We start from the raw sequence: 19,107 nt of genomic DNA, 5'->3' as shown, positions 1-19,107 counted from the left end.
ATTTTATATATTATATATTTACTCCATAAGTTGTTTTGAGTCCAAATTAGAGAGCATGTGAGTTTGTAACTAATTTGTTGGTTGTCGATTCTGATAGCTCTCTTCTGTAGCATAAATAATGTACTAAATGCAACTGAGAAAAAAAAATGTTTTTTTTGTAATATTTTACACTTAAAAACTTGTACAGTATGTATTTTTGCAGCTGAAGCAGTTCCCCTTCAGTCCGCTGGGGGCGCTGTGGCGCTGCTGCGGCACGAGCATCAGCACTCAACTGTCGGTGCCGTCTGTGATGAGAACAGTTAAACCGTAATGGCGACTGCTGGGACAGCAGACTCGGGATCAACAGCCCCGACAGGTATCTAGCTGATAAATATTCCTCATTTATTGTCTGTAAATTAACATACAGACAGGAGTGTGTAACATGTTTGTAGCGACGGTGACGGCGTGACTCGGTGACTGTGGCTTTCTCACGTTCCCGGTTAGCCAGTTAGCTAGTTAGCATCGAGGCTTTTCAGCCCAACAAATGAACCAAGAAACGGTTAGCTTTTTTAGCTGGCTTGTTGTTTAGTTGCTGCTAATCATACGAAGCTTCAGTCATCGAGACATCAATATTTATATCGATTATTGCCTATAGTGATTGTTACAATGTAAAGAGATAATTCCTTGAACCACGCTGGATGAAGTGGTTTGTGTAGTTATCAAGCCGGCAATTTGGTTACCGTTACTCGGTGTTTGTATGCTAATGAGTTAGCTGGACGCAGGAGGACGAAATAAGGTTTTGTAGATATCGTTTTTTTTCTTTGTTTTAATTATTGGTAAATGTATGTGACACGTTAAGTGGTTACTGTTTAAAATGTGTCTGCTGTCCATGTATGGGAAACGACCCCGTTATCCCTTCTCGCCTGTTACACCCCTCCTTTTCCTCTGTCGGACAGGGTGGTGGTAGCAAAAAAAATCCATTTTTCATTTGTTACCTTCAACAAAACCCGTTATCATTCACTGTTGCCTTCCAAAGTTTCACTGATGAGGTGTTTTATTATCAGGACAAACACTGATTTTATTGATTCTTGTAGCCAATGACAAAGGCTTGTCATGCTCGTGTAGTAACAGGCTTTATCTATTTGAATCTTGAATTTGGAACCAGAAAATGTTTCGCATTTTTGCTTGAAAAGTGACAAAAAAAAGATTTGTCTATTATGAAAATAGTCAGCAAACTGTTTTGCCAATAAGATAGGACAATACAACAAAATACCCTTCATAATTTTCCTGTGCGTTGTTCTTTTATAACAAATAATCCAAATAATTGTATTGTCTCATATGTAAAAAGAAAAGCATTAACATGACATATCTAAGAATCTGGAGGCAGAAAACGTATGTAATGTTTGCTTGAGGAGTGACGATATTATGACGATAGTTGACAAACTGTTTGGTCCATAAGGTACCACAAAATAATAAAATTGGCCTTTTTTAAAAATACATTTTTTATTTCCGTAAACGATTGGTGATACTGTGCATGAAACATAACATCAGCAACAACAACACATACAGTGAGAAAAAAAGCAACAACCCCCCCCCAAAAAAACCCTATACAAAACAAAAACAAAAATCAAACAAGGAACAACAGCGGCAACAAGACCCAAAAAAAAAAAAATTATTAGGGATAGTAAAAAACTATTTATAATTTTCCAGTGCAGTGTTGTTTTATCTGACCATCAGTCAAAAACCCAAACATAGTGAATTTTATTCATTAATGCATTAAATTCAGCTGATAAAGGGTTTTACTGGAATCTCTTATATTCGATTTATGTATGGTGAATGGCTCATGAACTAGTCTTTCTCAGTTTTTTAGCGCCCACACAGATACAGATGGGTGCTGGGCAGTCCAAGTGCTTTCGAGGTGTCTCATTTTCCAGACAGGACAGATGATGGGGACATCGCTTCTTGCTAATCCATTTAGTTGTGTGTCACTTATTAACTTCCCCTGCGTAGAGAGGAGTTGCTCTTTCCGCGGTAAGCACCCAGTCTGAATCAGTGAATAAAAATAGGGGCTTCAAAGCACTCTTGTGGCTCCCACATGGCTGAGAGCCTGGGAGTGTACAAATACAAGATACAGCATTCAGTGAAATACACACACACTCATGGACAGTTGAGTGACAGTAACATAATGTGGTATCCGTAATACCAGCCCTTATTGGCCCGTATAAGTGAGTCTTCATGGGCAGAAATGATGTTAGGAGAGCGTGCGTGTCCCATATTATTGCCTTGTGTAGCCTGCAGGCTACATGTGAACAAGGCTGGCAGGGAGTTGTTTAGTATACAGAGAGGAACAGATGGTTTGCCTATTGTCGTAAGGCCTGTCACTGACGAGCTAAAGTCATTCTTCAGTAATTAGGTTGACTCGGGTCGGGTAATTCCTAGCCTGAATCTGCTGCACAGCGGGTTATTATCTACTTCTGCATACACCCTTGGGGGAGAAAAAAAATGTAGTGTGATATAATAAGGACTCCGGTCGATGATCATTTTCATTATTGATTAATCTGCTAATTAATCTGTTTTGGCACAAATTAGCAAAATACCCATTATCTTTTTCCAGTGCAGCGTCTTTGTTTTTCTTATCCATCAGTCCAAATCCCAAAATATTATGTACAATCATATTAAAAGAAAAGCAGGAAATTCTCAAATTTAATGAGCTGTAACCAGAAAAAAGCATTTTTGCTTGAAAAGTGACAAAAATGACATTTCTATTATGAAAATAGTTGGCGAACTGTTTGATGTATAAGATAAGACAAAATAGTAATATTCCCATTATAATTTTCTAGTGCAGTGTTGTTTTATCCAACCATCAGCCCAAAACCCCCAAATATTGTTTACTATCATATATGAAAAAATAAAAGCATTAAAATCTTCATTTTAAAAAGCTGGAGTCAGAAAAAGTTCCACATTTTTACCTGAAAAGTAAGAAAAATGATTGTCTATTATAGAAGTAGTTGACAAACTGTTTGGTCTGTAAGATAGCACAAAATAGTGGAAATAATTTTCTACTCAACAATCCGTCCAAAACCCAATAATATTGTTTATTATCATATGTGAAATCTCAAATTTAAAAAGCTGGAGCCAAAAAATGTTCCTCTTTTTTGCTAATCAATTAGGTGACTGATTGTTTTAGCTGTCCATTTCAGCATTTTCTTGTACTTATACAGTCAGTAAATATGTTCAGTGTTACTCATTTAATAGATTAAGCCATTTAGGCTGACCATGTCCTGCTCCACAGATATTAGGACTCAGTTCTGGAGGAGAGCATTTCAGCGAGGTACTCGCATGGGTGTGCGTGAGTGTTTCTGTGTGCGGGAGCAGAAACTGCATGAGTAGTGATAATATAGTGTGTTGTTTTACATAATGAGAGGGAATGTGGGCAGAACGATGCTCATTGTTTCCCAGAGGATTGCCGTGTGTCCCTGTTAACTGAGAAGAGATGCATGGCATTCAGTGAGTCTGCTCTTTTATTAACACTCCCACCTTTCTCGGGTTGAAGTGTCCACTTGCTGTGCATCTTCTGGACTGAACGTGCTGGGCGTGGATTCATTTTCACACTCAAGATTGTTACTACAGGTGTATAATCTTCCCTGCATCCTTTTGTATATATTGACCTGTGCCATTGCAGCATTGAAGTACATGTTGCCATTGGTTACAGGCTAGAGGTGCTTGCGAAGTGGGCGAGATAGTAGGCTTAAACAGCAAGTTTATGTAAGGGCATAGGAAATCATGTTGAGTGTTTCTTTTCTTTAAACTGTGTGCCTTTCTTACGAAACTCCTGTGTGCTGTGCTTGTTATCATGCGTACCCAGGAGGATAGATCCATGTGTCTGGGTCATGTATTACAATTTCACTTCTTATCTTTGGTTATCAAGCCAGAAAATTTTACACACACCCAGGGGTCTTTGCTTGACGATGACTCTAACATTTACCTCACAAGATAGTATGTTAGCATATAGGAATATTAGTAAAGTGATTGTGAGACACAAAGTAGGCTAATAGAAAAAGAAGAAATTGTAGTGTTTTTTGAAAGGAGGTTATGACTGTACACACACATCTTCAGGGACCGGATGAATCTGGAGCAGCCAGCTCAGGGGAGAAGTAGTTCCAGTTCACATAGAGTCGGTGTATCGAGGGCAGCAGTTAGTTACTGTGGCCACATTTAGGTCTGGGCTCATCATTGGCCTCATAGTCATCAGCCAGTGCTGGAAATATCCCTGCTAATTAACCAGCAAAGGGGTTCTTAAACAGTTGTTAATAAATTCTTCCATGTTAAAAGCTGCCAACTCAAAGTCTTTTGAAATTATGTTATGCATCAAATTTACACTCATGCATGGGTTGATATTTACATGGGTTTCAGTCTGAAGACGGAAACTGGCAGTCTCCTTATCCCTTGAAACCTGAGCAAGTTGGCTTAATGCCTTTCAAAGGCATGGTATGAAGGCAGTGAGCAACTCCACAATAAATGACCCCAAATGAGAAAGGAATTAAACATGTGAGAAAAACATGTAAACAAAACAAAACAGAAAAAAAACAAGGAAATGGTTTGAAAAAAAGTGATAAAAATGTAATTGTGAATCTATTTAATTTTTTTTTCCTTACATTTTTTCTCCATCTCTCTCTCCCTCTCTCTTTTTAAAATTTATTTGTTACTAATTTTCTTGTCAACTTTACCTAATTTCCTGCAATGTGGGGGACATCTTTTGTTGCTTGATGCCTTTTTGGCCATGTTTTCTAAAGAAATCAAACCAATTTGCCAGGTTTCAAAGCCTTTAAATGCCTGTTAAAGGTGTTCATATGTAACACAAGAAATTCATGTTGAGCCAGGTGTCAAAGGGCTAAAAGAACAGTTTACCCCAAAATAAAAAATACGCCTGTGCTATTTATCAGTCTAGATTGTTTTGGTGTGAGTTGCTGAGTTGGAGACAGAGTCCGAAAACAACACCTGCCAAACACTAAATGTGGGTAGATTGACTGATTGGCGAGTAAATCTCAGGAGGCTGTCCGCCCACACTGGCGGGGAAATGTTTGTACCAAAATAGTTACGTGATTAAAAAAACAATGCTGAGAGTCTCTACGGCATTTTAGTGTAATATATGGCTGCACTGCTTCTGTCCTCTGCTGTCTGTCTGTCTGTGTTGGAGACAAAGAAGTTTGACACTCACTGCAACAGGGACTTTATGCTACCTCGTACACTCAGTAATCTATACTTGAATGGCCATGAAAGTTGTTTAAAAGGGGAGAGCATTTTATTTATTAGATGCAACAATCAACCCATTCAGCTCTACTTTTTTTATTTTATTTTAAAAATTCAATTCCAGTCAAATCAAGTTGTTATCAGCAAACCCCTTAATATTCTTGTTTAACACGCCCCAAAGTACCTGTGTGATCATTTTTAAGTTGTTTACCTTTATCATTTTTAAATAATTAAATACTGTCATTATTAACACATTTTTTGACAGTAAAAAAATGCATATTTGAAATAAACCTAACTGTTACTAGCTGCTACAGTTATTATGGCCCGTAGACAGTATGCTTGGCTGGTTGATTTTTTTCATCTACCAGTACCCTTGGCTGGTGAGTCAAAAAGTTAATTTTGGACACTGGTAGGAGATTTCCCCTGTTGAGATGCATGGTAAATGGTATGTGGACTTGCACAGCTCCTTTCTAGTCTTCAGACCTCTTAAAGCACTTTTTCACCACTTGTCACTTTCACCCGTTCACCGACACATTTTTACAAGGTGCCACCTGCCTCTCATTCAAGCATTCACACAGACCTAGGGTTTTTCAAATGTATGTATTTGTCACTTTGAGCCGACTGCCATCTAGTTTTATTATATTGAAGACAAAGCAGACTTCTCTACGACCGATATCTCCAAAACTTGGTAACTCGCACCAAACCAATTTAGACTGATACATAGCACTACAGGTAAAAGGAAAAATATGCATTTTTTAATTTTTTAGGCGTACTGTCCTGCTAAGGCTTTAGCTTTATTTTTCAAGTGTCAGTGTTTTCCAATTTTTGTAAATCTCAATTTAACCTTTTTTTTTCTGTCTTTAGGGACCAGCAGCATCCGGAAAATGGCCCCTTCAGAGGTAAGGATGTCAGATATGAATTGATACTGAATTGATCAAAGATACCTCAGTATTATGTAAAGCCCCGGTAAAGTAAATGTTGATCCAGTCAACCCTGAGGCGAGAAAGGAAACGGTTGAGAGAATTCAAGTGTCTTGTGGTCAATGGTTTCTTGTATTGTTGGAGAGTTTGTGTACTGCCTGTACTAGAGCCTGTAAACAAACCAGTTATGCCACAATGTTATTACTGTAACCTCTCTGTGACCAGAACTCCCTGAAAGAAGAGATCTTGTATAGGGCTACAAGATTTAAAAAAATATATAAAAATCACAATCTCGATTATGTCTATACAATCTCATTCACTCGCTCCAATTTCCGTCCACATTCATGTCCAGCTACATTCATGTGTTGACTTAGTACTGCAGAACAATCCCAGCTGCTATCAATTATTTACCAACAGGATCCCACTGAAAGAAACATTTATTAACATGTTATTTACCTAGTTAATGTCCACTTGTTTCATTTCAGCAATTAAAGTTGCGATGTGAAGCTCCATGACTTTTTTTCACAAGCATAAACACGCTCACTACACCATATTTAAAATGTTTGTCCCTCCGCCCCCTCCTCAGATGCCTGGCTCTTCTGGCACAACCCAGAGCATGAAGAAGACCATCGGACACCGGGGGGTTGAGACCACCACAGGAGAGACCACCTATAAAAAGGTTAGAACGGGCTGGGGGTTGGTGACACCAGTGTTGTTGTTTTTTTGACACCCACAACACTCAGCAGCCGAGGTGAAAAGTGGAAAAGGCGTTTGGTGTTTGTGTATTCTAAAATTAGTTTAGGGAATTCCTCTTGCTAGACGTCTCAAGAATAGTGAGTGAAACAGCAGAAGTCACAGGGGTGAAATATTGTTCCCATGCTTACTATTTTTTCCTCTCTGACCCCTCTAGACCACGTCATCCGCCCTAAAAGGTGCCATCCAGTTGGGCATCACCCACACAGTCGGCAGCTTAAGCCAAAAGGCGGAGAGGGATGTTCTCATGCAGGACTTTGTGGTGGTCGAAAGCATCTTCTTCCCCAGGTTTATAACAGAAGTCTTGGTTGAAAAAACATTTAGACATTGTTTTTTTTTTTAATTTCATGTTGCTTATTGGCTTCTGTCTCTCTTATGTGTTTTCAGTGAAGGCAGTAACCTGACTCCTGCTCATCACTACAGTGACTTTCGCTTTAAGACCTACGCTCCTATTGCCTTTCGTTACTTCAGAGAACTCTTTGGCATTCGGCCAGATGACTACCTGGTCAGTACTCTACCATGTTTACAGAAACTGCTCTTGTTATGAATTTAGTCACTGTTCCTTTATTTCCTTTTTTTAAATAGTTTAATTTAGTTGTTTTCAGGGATCCTGTTGATCCTTAAAAAGTCTTAAAAGGCACTGAATTCATTAATCTAAAAATAAGGCCTTACTTGGTATTAAATGGAGTAAAAAATTCTCGGACATGGCAAGTAAGATTTCATGAAATGTTGTTTTCTGGTGTTACATTGTAAAATCTCAAAATAATTCGTTATTATTTTTTTCTTGTTAAATAATTTAATAATTCCCTTTCTTAAACTCGTCATGATGGGAATCAAGGCAGAAACACAAAATCGCCAAGAAAACTGTCCAGAAATGCCAAATATTACCCACTTCTGTTGGTAAATCGCACACTTTTTTGATAATATAATATGTTCATTGTCTTTCAGGTGTTAAGCTCTTAAAAAGGTCGTACTTTGTGTCCTGCGCGAAATGCTGCATTTCATTTGGTTAGGAAGACAGGTTTGGTTAAATTAGAGTTCTTGAGGGTCTCTGTGATTCCTTAAAAAGTTTTAAAAGACGTTGAATTAATCAATCTAAAAATGAGGCCTTAATCGGTCCTTAAGTATCTTAAATATATTTTCATAAGTCTTAAAAGTGTTAAGACATAAGAGGTGCAATTATTTTTCTAACATTGCATTATTAAATCTCAAAATAACAGGTAACTTAAAAAAATCTCCCTAACCCTAAGCAATTGGTGCCTGGTCTTTTTTTCCACCCCAATTTTGGTTATAGGGAAATTAGTCTTAAATTTCATTTTGAGTGGCATTAAAAAAGCCTTTAAAAGTCTTAAATTTCACTTGCTGTAAGCTGTAGGGACCCTCATCCCAATTTTTTTAAGCTGGACACTAATGCAGACTCCTCTTTGTCTTGAAGTATTCTCTGTGTAACGAGCCACTGATCGAGCTGTCTAACCCCGGGGCCAGCGGATCCCTCTTCTATGTGTCCAGTGATGACGAGTTCATCATCAAGACCGTTCAGCACAAAGAGGCAGAGTTCCTTCAGAAACTGTTACCTGGATACTTCATGGTGAGTCTGATGAATGAATACAACAGAAAGTGTGAGCGTGCTGAATACGAGTGATTATTATTGCATCAACTATAATTATGATGAGAGTAGGAGGCCTAAATGAGTGGGAGTCTCATAATTTCTTTCTTATTAAAGTGTGTCATATCTCTTCTCTGTATTCCTCCTCTTGTCCAGAACATAAACCAAAACAAGCGCACCTTGCTGCCCAAGTTCTACGGACTGTATTGCGTTCAGGCGGGGGGCAAGAATATCCGTATTGTAGTCATGAACAATCTTCTGCCTCGGATCATCCCCATGCACCTCAAATATGACCTGAAGGGCTCCACCTATAAGAGACGAGCTTCTCCTAAAGAGAGAGAAAAGGCTGTTCCCACTTACAAAGATCTGGACTTTATCCAGGACTTGCCGGATGGTCTGCTGCTGGAAGCGGACAACTACAATGCCTTGTGCAAGACTATTCAGAGGGACTGCTTGGTGAGTCACAGAGACACTTGTTTTTCATTGACTTGATTCATTTTAATTCATGTGTCGTGCATTCAAGCCTCTTAGCCCACATGAGATTACAGGACAAATGTATGTGCATTGTTACAAGAGGCAAGTCTATTAAAAATCCTTAACAAGCTTTGATTATACACCAGCTGAATACATTATCATTGTGCCCTCACATAACAGATACTTTATTTTCTTTCAAATGGATGCACAGAATCTGACTTTCTGAACAGTAAGGGCCCTTTTTAAATGTTCTGTAGCCCGTGGCGTAGAGTGTGTGGTGCAAGTGCATTTAGGGCGTGTCCAACCACTTTTGGTTGGTTAAAAGGCACGTAATCTGCACTTTTGCGAGTCATTTTCTTCTTTTTTGTTTTTTTCTTTTCCTTTTTTTGCTTATACTTAGGTCATTTTCCTGTAATAATTGTCTTGCTATTCTTTTGGACATGTGTTGTTGCTGATCATAAAATCTGTTGGCAATCTCATAATAGATTTATTTAGTTTTGTACAGAGTATTGTAATAAATTAAATATACATAGCCACATCCAATCCATATGTGCCCATGTGTTTTTCAGATTTTGCAAGTATTAATACACCAGAAAGAAAGTAAACCATTTTTCTAACCCTCCCCTCCCCACACTGGCAAAATAAAACACAGAAATAAGTATGATGAAAAGATGAATGATTATGAAAAAAGAAATCAGGATCAATCTCATAATTGATCCTGACGTGCATCAGCAGCACAAGCACACTTTCACAGTATTATAACAGTTAGTAACACAGTCAGTTGCCTCTGCTGAGTAAAGTTTTTCAAAACTTATTAAATCATACCTGCATTTAACAATTTTGCAAGAATGTCTAAATGGTCTGGCTGTCATCAGTATTAATGCAGAACTCGCTCAGAAGCTGTCATATAATGACCTAATTAATGACCTTGCAGCAGATACTGCTGCAGCTGTAGAGCCTCCAGCTGCTGCTGAAAAATGCCTGTTATATAGTTGTTCTGTAGTGGAACATACATGCAGAGATTATAAAGTTTTGTGATTTTTCCTCTGTTATGTGTGAGCGTAACAATGAAGCAATATGCTGAGGGCACCCACATCAGCAGCCCTGATATCACGCGATCGATTTGTAGTCTAATAATAGTCGACCACAATAGCCAGTTATTTCTCTATGAGCTCTTAGTGACACCGTTAAAGGGCTGCTTCATAAACTTCTGTCAGTTTCCTGAATTTGATTTCCTCACATGGGCCCTGATAATGCAGGATGATAAACATCAAAACTGTCCACGAGTTTCCAGTCAGTTGAGAGAACCTCATGTTTACTCTTCTTGGTTCATTTGTAAAAAGTCTGTGTGAAAAGGAACCGAACCAGAACTAAAATGCAACAATGTCGCTTCATTATCATCCCTCCCTCCCCTCAGTCTGACCCAAGTGAACCAAACTGCAGGTGTGAAAGCAGCCTAAGATAGGGCCTCAAGACTTCTATCATTTCACAAAGTAATATGGAGAAATATATAAGCCATTTTGGATCCAAAGTTAATGTATAAATCTGATATTTGAGGTCCTTGTTTGGTTTTTATTAATCATCAAAACACGAAATGCATTTTATTTTCACTAATAACATGGGGCATTTTTTATTCCTTGGTGTAGAAACAAATGTAATGAAAACTCGCACATTTCTGATATTCCACAAACAGCTTGACAGACTAAGCAGCGGGTGCGATAAGCTCCTTGGAAACAAAACAATGGTTCTTTGCTGTTAAATTTGCTGTTTTTTTTACAGAGACATCTATAATTTTCAGTATCTTCCAAGTTGATTAGTCAGTGTTGTTAGACAGAGTTGTTTGTCACTTTGAGTTGAGCTCCTTTACTGCTGGCATCACTGACAGTCTAGTGTTGCAGAGATGACTCAAGCTTGCATGACACTGCAAACTAATACTTTGTTTACTTTTAGGGATGATGCCTTTTAAATTGCAGGATGTCATTATTTTGTGTATAATGTTGGTTTTCGTATTTGGGAAAGCTAAACAAGTTATATAACAGAGGCTGCGCTCTCTTTCCATTAGTGGCTAATCTGACTTTGTGGTTGCTTTGTGGTCACTGCTATTCTGCTTCTACGGCCCACTTAAGTTAACATTACAGAGGAATAAATCAACATCTCACCAGTCATTTATTATCATTTATTATCTTCTCTGGTATCTCAATTATCATGAGCACTCTGTGCTGATTTATTATTTTCCTCCTGTCCCTACCATTGTGTAAGCGACTTGCTGCTGGTGTTGCTTGTGTGTATCTCACCCTAATTTGTTGTATAAGCTAGGCTTTTGCGGTATTTAATATTTTATACCTTCATACCTTCCTGAAATTTCACTGTGTTAAATGGTATATGACGGCAAGTGTGTGGCACTAATACACACCCCTGACGGCGAGTGCGCTACTTTATTTCAGCTTTCAGACGAATACAAAGATAATAGAAACCCACAAAATGTTAAGACAAGTAGTATTCTCACACCTCTTTTCTTTATTGAATTCAACTTTCTTTCAGTCAGAAGACTGATGAGGCTCAATTGCCTCATTAACTCTTCATAAAACACACTTCATTAAATCTTGACAGAAACAAATAAAACACACCCAAACAATCTTGGTTACTCTTGCTAGTAATCTAGTAATTAAGTCCACTGTTACAAAAGTATCCGGCTCTGGTTTGGTTTGAATAAATCATTAATTCACCATGTTAGATGTAAAAAAACATGCCGTTATTACCACGGTCTTGCTGTGCTGTTGCTGGCTGGCGGCTCTTTATAGTTCTGTAGCTCATCCCTCCACCACTAGGTGTTGCTGCGTCTTTCAGGTCAGCTGCCTGTTTCACCAGTAGAGACCTGAGACTGTGCTTTGGTGGAGCATGCTGTGCACCACATACAGTGAATTAAAAAGAAAGAGCAGCGCTTGTGTTTATGACAGTATTGAAAGACTTACCTTCGGGATTTCTAAATACCCTGGTATACCGGAATACTGTGATGCCGTCCAAGCCTACTGTGAGTGTTGATATTGGCAGTGGTAGAAGTTCCATGTGGGTCAATGTCAATTTTATCTAAAAAAAAAAAAAGGCTAATGAATTGGTATTTGGTACCCAGATTTAGGCAGTGTCATGCGAAATATTGTGAATATTTTGAATGTAAAGGTTTGTTGTATTTTTCTACAGTTCCTTCAAATCCCTCTTGTGCCTACACCTTTAGGTCATCATATCAATCATAAAAAATATTATAAATAATAATAATAATGTTGTGTTCAGTCTGTGATATTGTTTATGAAACTGAAAAACTAAAATTTAGGACACGAGGGCTTGCTCTTGATGATTATCATATCATTTCATTTCTTGTATTTTTATGTTTCAAACAGCTCTTACAGAGTTTTAAGATCATGGACTACAGTCTGTTGATGGGCATCCACAACATGGACCAGGCCAGTCGAGAGCGGGAGCGCAGTGGGGGCAACTCGGGAGACAGTGGGGGGTCGGAGGGAGCAGTGACCCCAGATCAGCGCCGGCCACAAGCTCAAAAAAGTCTGTACTGTACAGCCATGGAGTCCATTCAGGGCGAGGCTCGAGGGAAGGGGGCTTTGGATTCGGAAGATCAGTGAGTCTCATCGCTGAAATTGAACCAGAGTTTGTTTGTAGTGTAATTGATGACTTGCACATGTAATTATCTGCTGCTGATCCTCTGGCCTTTTCCCTCCAGCATGGGCGGTATCCCGTCTCGTAATTCTAAAGGAGAGCGGTTGCTGATTTACATCGGCATCATTGACATTCTCCAGTCCTACAGGTTTGTCAGATCACCCAAATCAGATGCTCCTAAAAAAATGTTCTTAATTCATGAGCATGCTTTCCAGCTACATAACCCATTCATATAATCTCCAGTTAATAGTTTTATTTCTTATTATTTAGGTTTATTAAGAAGTTGGAGCACTCCTGGAAGGCGTTGGTCCATGATGGGGTAAGGGCCCACACACTAATGCTCTTTTAAGCTACACAAAGTAGCATTAGGCAGTGAAACTGAGCAGGTCAATCACTCATGGCTATAAATTGTAATTAACAACTGGTTAGTCAGTTAGTCGACTGTTTTTTTTTTGGTTTTTTTTTGTGTGTGACATTAACTGGCAACAATTTTGAACACAACAAGACTTTTAAAGACATCAACTGGGGCTTAAATATATTAGAGATTTTCCACAAGTTTACTTGGTAAATTAAAGTAAATTGCAGAATAAATGACAATCGTGAACAAAAAGTAGTAGGTGCTGCTATTTGTGGGAGAGCGTCGATTGCATGAAGAATTGAGTATCTAATGGTTCTTTTTCTCTTTTACTACTTCAGGACACAGTTTCAGTTCACAGACCCGGCTTCTATGCAGATCGTTTCCAGCAATTCATGTGCAGCACAGTGTTCAAGAAAATTCCTCGTACGTATGCATGTCTGTATTTTAATTGTACTGAAATTAAAGAAGACTTAACCTAATAAGTGATCATTCGTGTACCAGTTACAGTGTTACGTTGCATTTGTGAAGAAAACTTTTCGTTTTTCTCACATTCCTCCACAGTGAATGGGAAATCTGAAAACTGAGAAAATTCTTAATGAATTAAAGTCAAAGGCGCCCGTTTTTGACACAGCATAATCCCAATCTCATTTATCCAGTGGTATACTCAGTATTTCTCAAACACATACGTTTTTGCTAAAACTGGATGATTTAAAACACCTCTGCATACACGTAGTGCGCCTGGTCAAGTACGTGTGTATGAACTCCGCTCACACATTCTATTGAGCAAAGCTCCTCTTTATACAGAAGTGTTTTAAATAGTAAGATTTTAGTGAAAATGCATGTGTTTGTGAAGTACTGAGTATAAAACTGGATAAGTGAGACTTGAATTAAACAGATGTTGTGGTGTAGTTTTGCTGTTGCTAAACACAGCCTCCCCTTCACTTCAGTTCATCAAGAATTTTCTCTATTTTTTGGATTCTTCATTCATTTTGAGACATGTAAAAAATTTCTTGACAAATTCAGCGTAACGTGGAGTGAGTAAATGATCCATAATCATTTTGTGGTTTAAGCATTCCTTTATAGCCTGGTGAATTGACAGCATCAAAATCTTGGGGGCGAAAGCTTTAGGTGTAGCTGTATTGATCATTTGCACTTTTATTTTCTCCATCTTCTGCAGTTAAACCATCCCCATCTAAGAAGAGTCGTGGAGGAGGTCAGGGAGGTCTCAGGAGGGCCCCCACCCTGGGAGCTCCCACCCCGCTCTCCCACGCGACGGGACAGTCAGCCGTCGATTCCAGATTAGTCTACCACAGCCACTTTAAAAGCACAGATTCAGAGGCTGACGCTGGTAAGAACTGAGACGTCACACATAAAGAACATTAAATAGACATAAAGAAGATCTTTTGTTGAAATTCGTTTTCTTTATACTTTGTTCTCAGGCGTGCAGTCGGGCAGACCAGATCTTGTTCCGAGGACCCCTCCGCTGGGAGAAAACCCTGCTGACTACGAGGCCAACCTGTCCACCTCATCACTAGGCAGCACAGGAGTCGCCTCCACCTCTCCTCCACTACGGTAAAGCATCACCGAGATAATACTGCATGACCTTTATTCTTTCACCTTGCTTCTCATTCTGTTTTAATTTACTTTAATCTGACTTTTCTCTGCAGGTCTGTTGGGGTGGAAGTGCATAAATCAGCAAACACAGACCTTGACCATCACAGGTACAGAAGGCAGTGATAGGTTATAAAATTTCATCCTTACTAGACTGAGAAATAGATGTTAATTCCTTCTTGCTTGTCTAAGTCATTTTGTAGTATTAATGCTGCGGTGGGAAAAAATCTTCTGAAGACAAAAAAAGGCAGAATTTCAAATTATTTTTTTTTTAACATTTTCTGTCGGTCTATGAAACACTTTGTTCTCACAGTGTTATCATGTGAAAGCAGATTTCTTTAAAAACGGAAAAGAAAGCCTTTTTTGTTTTTAGTGGGGCCACTCTCGTCTGAACATGGCCTAAGATAACATACATTTTTACTTAGGAAACATCTTTCTGTGATAAAAAAAATCCTAAATGTCATTCTAAACTAAGATCAGAAAGGATTTCAGTCTCAGGGAGTTTCTGTAATGAGACCTGAGGACTACAGCGGAAATATATTAAGTGACTTTGTTGCAATGTTCAGATGAATTTTAGTACTGTACTGTATTTACCACTGAATTAAAATGATCAACAAAAGTAATCAATTCTCTGTTCCAGTTTGGGGGCAGAAGGCGCTGTCGACAATTTGGGTAACCTGTCTGGAAACGAAGATGTAATTTCACTCTCAGACATCATCCCTGAGACCAACATCTGCTTTGTAAGTCCAAACGATTAAATCATACATCCATAACTGAAGTTTACTTCTAAATTTTACTGTTGCAGTTCCCAGTATTAGTTGCACAAATCTTGGTATTGACATCAGTTTCATCTTCACAGTAAAAACAAACTGACGTGAAGACGAGGTGGGCGGAAGTAACGAAAAAGAGACTGAGAGTCACCCATCCAACCTGGACCCTCCGTTGCACCTCAGTTGTTTTCTCAGCCATACAGTATATACAGGGATCGCCGGATGAAGCGGCGAGGTGCAGTGGAGGCTGTGACAGCGGAGAAAGAAGCGGTGGGAAGATCTCGAAGACGGAGGGTGTGCGGTAGGCTTTAGACAGCCCAGTTGTCTTTGGTATACACCCGGGAAAAAAGCTCATAACCCTGACTTTGCAGCTTCTGGCAGCAATACATTAACTAAACAGAGATTTCTCTTCACTTTCAAAACATGAAGGATACTTCGATGACATAACAAACATAAGAATTAGTTGTATATTGCTAAAAGCTCGTGCCCCAAGTCACCAGTGGATGGTGAAGGCAGTCAAACTATCCACGAAGAGTCAGTCATCGTGTCAACTTTTCGCAGCATGAAGCGATTGTGAGATGACAGCATTTCAGCAAGAACACACACACACACACACTTAAGAGCACATAAAGGGCGTGGCCTGCATTTGTGTTCATGTGAAGCGGGCTCACACCTCTGCGATTCACACTCTAGTGTCCCGCACATCCATCTCCCCCCTTGACACTCCTCATGATTGGGGGCACTCTGAGCTATCAGCAGTCCTTGTTCAAATCAACACCTGCTGCTGTTGACTCTGCAGTTATGTATGCATTTCTTTTTACAGATTGTGGATGTAAAGTATTTGTTTGAAATTGGAGGGATGGGCTGAAACAGACCGATATGGTCATTTTATTTCACATTTTTTGTCATAAGTTATTCTGCTGGAAGCCACGGCGGTGCTGCAACTCAATCTTTTTCCACCGCTGAATGTACATTACAGTGTTTTTCTTATATAGAACGTGTCTTATTAACATGGCAGACCACGTTTGTAAAACCCTGAAAATCTCCCCCTCTGATGTGACCGTATGTGCTCTGAACGAACACAGAGAGAAGAGCTGTCGACTGCATTGCTGGCTAGTAGACGCTGTTAAATGAAGTCATGGTATTACACTAGTAGAAGAGTAATAATTTCCAGCAGCTGTCATTCGTCTGTCATGTCTGTGCCTTTACACGTTTGTCCCTTCACTAACATGTGACGTATAACTGACATTGTTTTTTTACAGGTTAGTGTTACACAAAAAAAAAAACCTGCCTTATCACTACAGCTGAAGTCATCAAACTGCCATTTGTATGTCTGGACCAACAACCAGGGCGTAGAAGAATTTCAGATTTTAATGCAAACACTAGTACAATCCAATCCGTTTTGGTAATGTCGATCACTCAGTCACTGTGGTTCAGATTAACCTTTTAAATCTTCCGACATCAGGCAGTAAATATGTCTGTGTCTTCTTATTCATTTCTGCTGGTTACAGAAATGACCCCCGCCCACATCCACTCTTGGACCAATATTAATAACGTGTGTATAACTAATATTTTTTTTTGTATGTAGTCTTATTCAGCTTTTACTCAGCTGTTCATAACAATTATGCTTATGTTGTTTAGGGCACTAATAGGCTGCATGCCCCCCCAGAGAAGTTTCTGATACAGAAATGTGAATGATTACCAAGTGACTGTAGCAAAACTCAAGGTCTTAGAGCCCAGACACACCAAACCAACATTAAAGACACTCGCAGCATTGCAGTGAAGACATCACCTTCTGGCCCAAAAAGCATCTTCCCTGTTGACTACCATTATAAAAGAGACATCTGTAACTGTTGACAGGACAGACTGCATATTCGTAAAACCTTCCTCAGCGATTTAAAAAGCTGTGATGTCATCACAATGCGAAGTCTGCAAGCAGCGAGAACTCTGCTCCCGCGAGAAACACTACTGCACATATTCAGTGGGCTGGAAATCGCACAAGTAAACCCCAAAGCTAGAACGTTTTTGGGGTATGTGCTTGTTGAGCGACAACATTATAATGAATAGGCACCATTTTGGTGTCTGGTAGTTATTGTTAAAGATCTATGGTGAGCCTTTGTTATCCTAGTTTTTGCTTTTTCCCCCCTTTTTTTTAATGACGAATACAGACCACTGTTGCCTGCTGGTAAGGAGTTACTTCCTCTCACATGGACACAGAATTTACATGCTAGTTAGAGCCGTTGGCTGTAGTTTTTGAGGTGTGTTCAGTGCAACTTTTTGACTGAGACACAGGCGACGTGAGGCGCCAGTCGGCCTTAGTCGTCACCAGTTCTTTGATGTTATTTTTTTTGTTTCTGGGCTCTTAGACTTCATCTCATTTGAGGAATTGGTCTTTATGTTTTGTAGGCACATTGGTCTATGCAGCAGAGAGGGGAGAAGGGAAAAGGCGAGTTGTGAATATAGAAGGAAGGAAAACTACTCACGTCTGTCAATGCACAGTTGAGAACTTTTGTTGTATAAGAAAGTTGCGGCACCAAAGAAAAGAGTGGGGAGTTCCTGCGATTCTTCAGGATAGAGTTCATGAAAATGAAATGAGACACCCCTTAATACCTGCATGGACTGATAATGTTGTACATGGTAATAACACTGGGTCAACCTGTGTTTCGAAGTATCTATAATTAAACTGGATGGTTTTTTTTGTTGTTTTGTTAAATAATTTCACGTCTGATAAGCTGTATCTGACATAAATGTATTGTTTCTTTATCAAATAATCAGTTTACTCTGTGGTCTGAGACATTTCAAGACTCCACATTCCTGTGAAATTCAAGTTAAATTGACTATAATTATACACTACCTTCGTGTAGTTGGGATGATGTACTTGAAATGAATTATTTCTGGTGTTATGCTGAAATTATTTCAAACAAATCAGTTTAAAGTCATATTCGTTGGTTGACAAGTCAAACAGCCACCAAAGAAAACACTCCAAGAAAAATCTCTTATAAGAAAAAAATCCAGATTATATTTTGTGACTGCTGGATTTTGATGTACTTTTTTTCTTTTATGGGTGGTACTGTGTAATTACTGGGTGCAGACCAGTTACGTAGTACACCATGGCACAAGAGAAACATCATCCTACGGTGCTTAAAGGGCGGTGCACTCCGTGTAGACACTACAGTGTATTTGAATTAATGCAATATGAACCACAATCTGCCACCTTTGAGCTCGAAGAATATTTATTATGATTGAGTGCTGCAGGCTGAAGTGATAAAAGTTGTATTATGTACTTTTTAGATGATTGTACGTATACTGTATACTGACAGAAGGATGTCTGAAACTTTATAGCGTGTGTTGCCTATGAAGGGGGACTATTTGACAATTTCACTTTTTATATTTCATGTTTAGATTGTGATACGATGGATATATTCGCTCCATGATAATTCTGGGTTGTTAATCTCCCACGCTTTTTCTACATGAATGTTCACACGGCTCATGAGCCACCGTTGCTGGTTGTCCTACGATGCTTCAATTACTATATTTTTACTGTGTATAAAATGTGTATATGTACATACGAGTCACGGAAATGCCTTCTCATGCAATATGTGCTGCCTGTCCCTCCTGCCATGTTTCAGTTATGTGGTAGTGATGTTTTCATGTCTGATTTTAAAGGATTAAACATATTTTCTAAATCTTGGTTTTGGTCCCTTTGTTCATGTGTAT

At 39.0% G+C, this 19,107-nt stretch overlaps 1 protein-coding gene across 2 annotated transcripts; it reads left to right on the top strand.

The window, feature by feature from the left end:
* The first annotated feature begins 274 nt into the window (after nucleotides 1-274).
* LOC121945661 (phosphatidylinositol 4-phosphate 5-kinase type-1 alpha-like) lies at nucleotides 275-19,081 on the top strand. Of its 2 annotated transcripts, XM_042489958.2 has the most exons (17): nucleotides 275-355; nucleotides 3,272-3,310; nucleotides 6,094-6,128; nucleotides 6,736-6,828; nucleotides 7,060-7,190; nucleotides 7,290-7,407; nucleotides 8,338-8,490; nucleotides 8,665-8,964; nucleotides 12,378-12,613; nucleotides 12,716-12,799; nucleotides 12,922-12,970; nucleotides 13,348-13,432; nucleotides 14,187-14,357; nucleotides 14,449-14,581; nucleotides 14,677-14,730; nucleotides 15,261-15,360; nucleotides 15,480-19,081. In XM_042489958.2, the coding sequence occupies exons 1-17, from the start codon at nucleotides 310-312 to the stop codon at nucleotides 15,480-15,482; spliced, it is 1,830 nt and encodes a 609-aa protein (XP_042345892.1). In that variant the 5' UTR covers nucleotides 275-309; the 3' UTR covers nucleotides 15,483-19,081. The 2 variants fall into 2 exon arrangements, with proteins under 2 accessions (XP_042345892.1, XP_042345893.1); XM_042489959.2 differs by lacking the exon at nucleotides 3,272-3,310 and having other exon boundaries at nucleotides 310-355.
* The last annotated feature ends 26 nt before the right edge of the window (nucleotides 19,082-19,107 follow it).

Source organism: Plectropomus leopardus, chromosome 11 (assembly GCF_026936395.1).
Source record: "Plectropomus leopardus strain MGB_pleo_1.0 chromosome 11, ASM2693639v1, whole genome shotgun sequence".
Classification (NCBI taxonomy): Eukaryota; Metazoa; Chordata; class Actinopteri; order Perciformes; family Serranidae; genus Plectropomus; species Plectropomus leopardus.
This window is presented reverse-complemented; position numbering and strand designations above follow the sequence as displayed.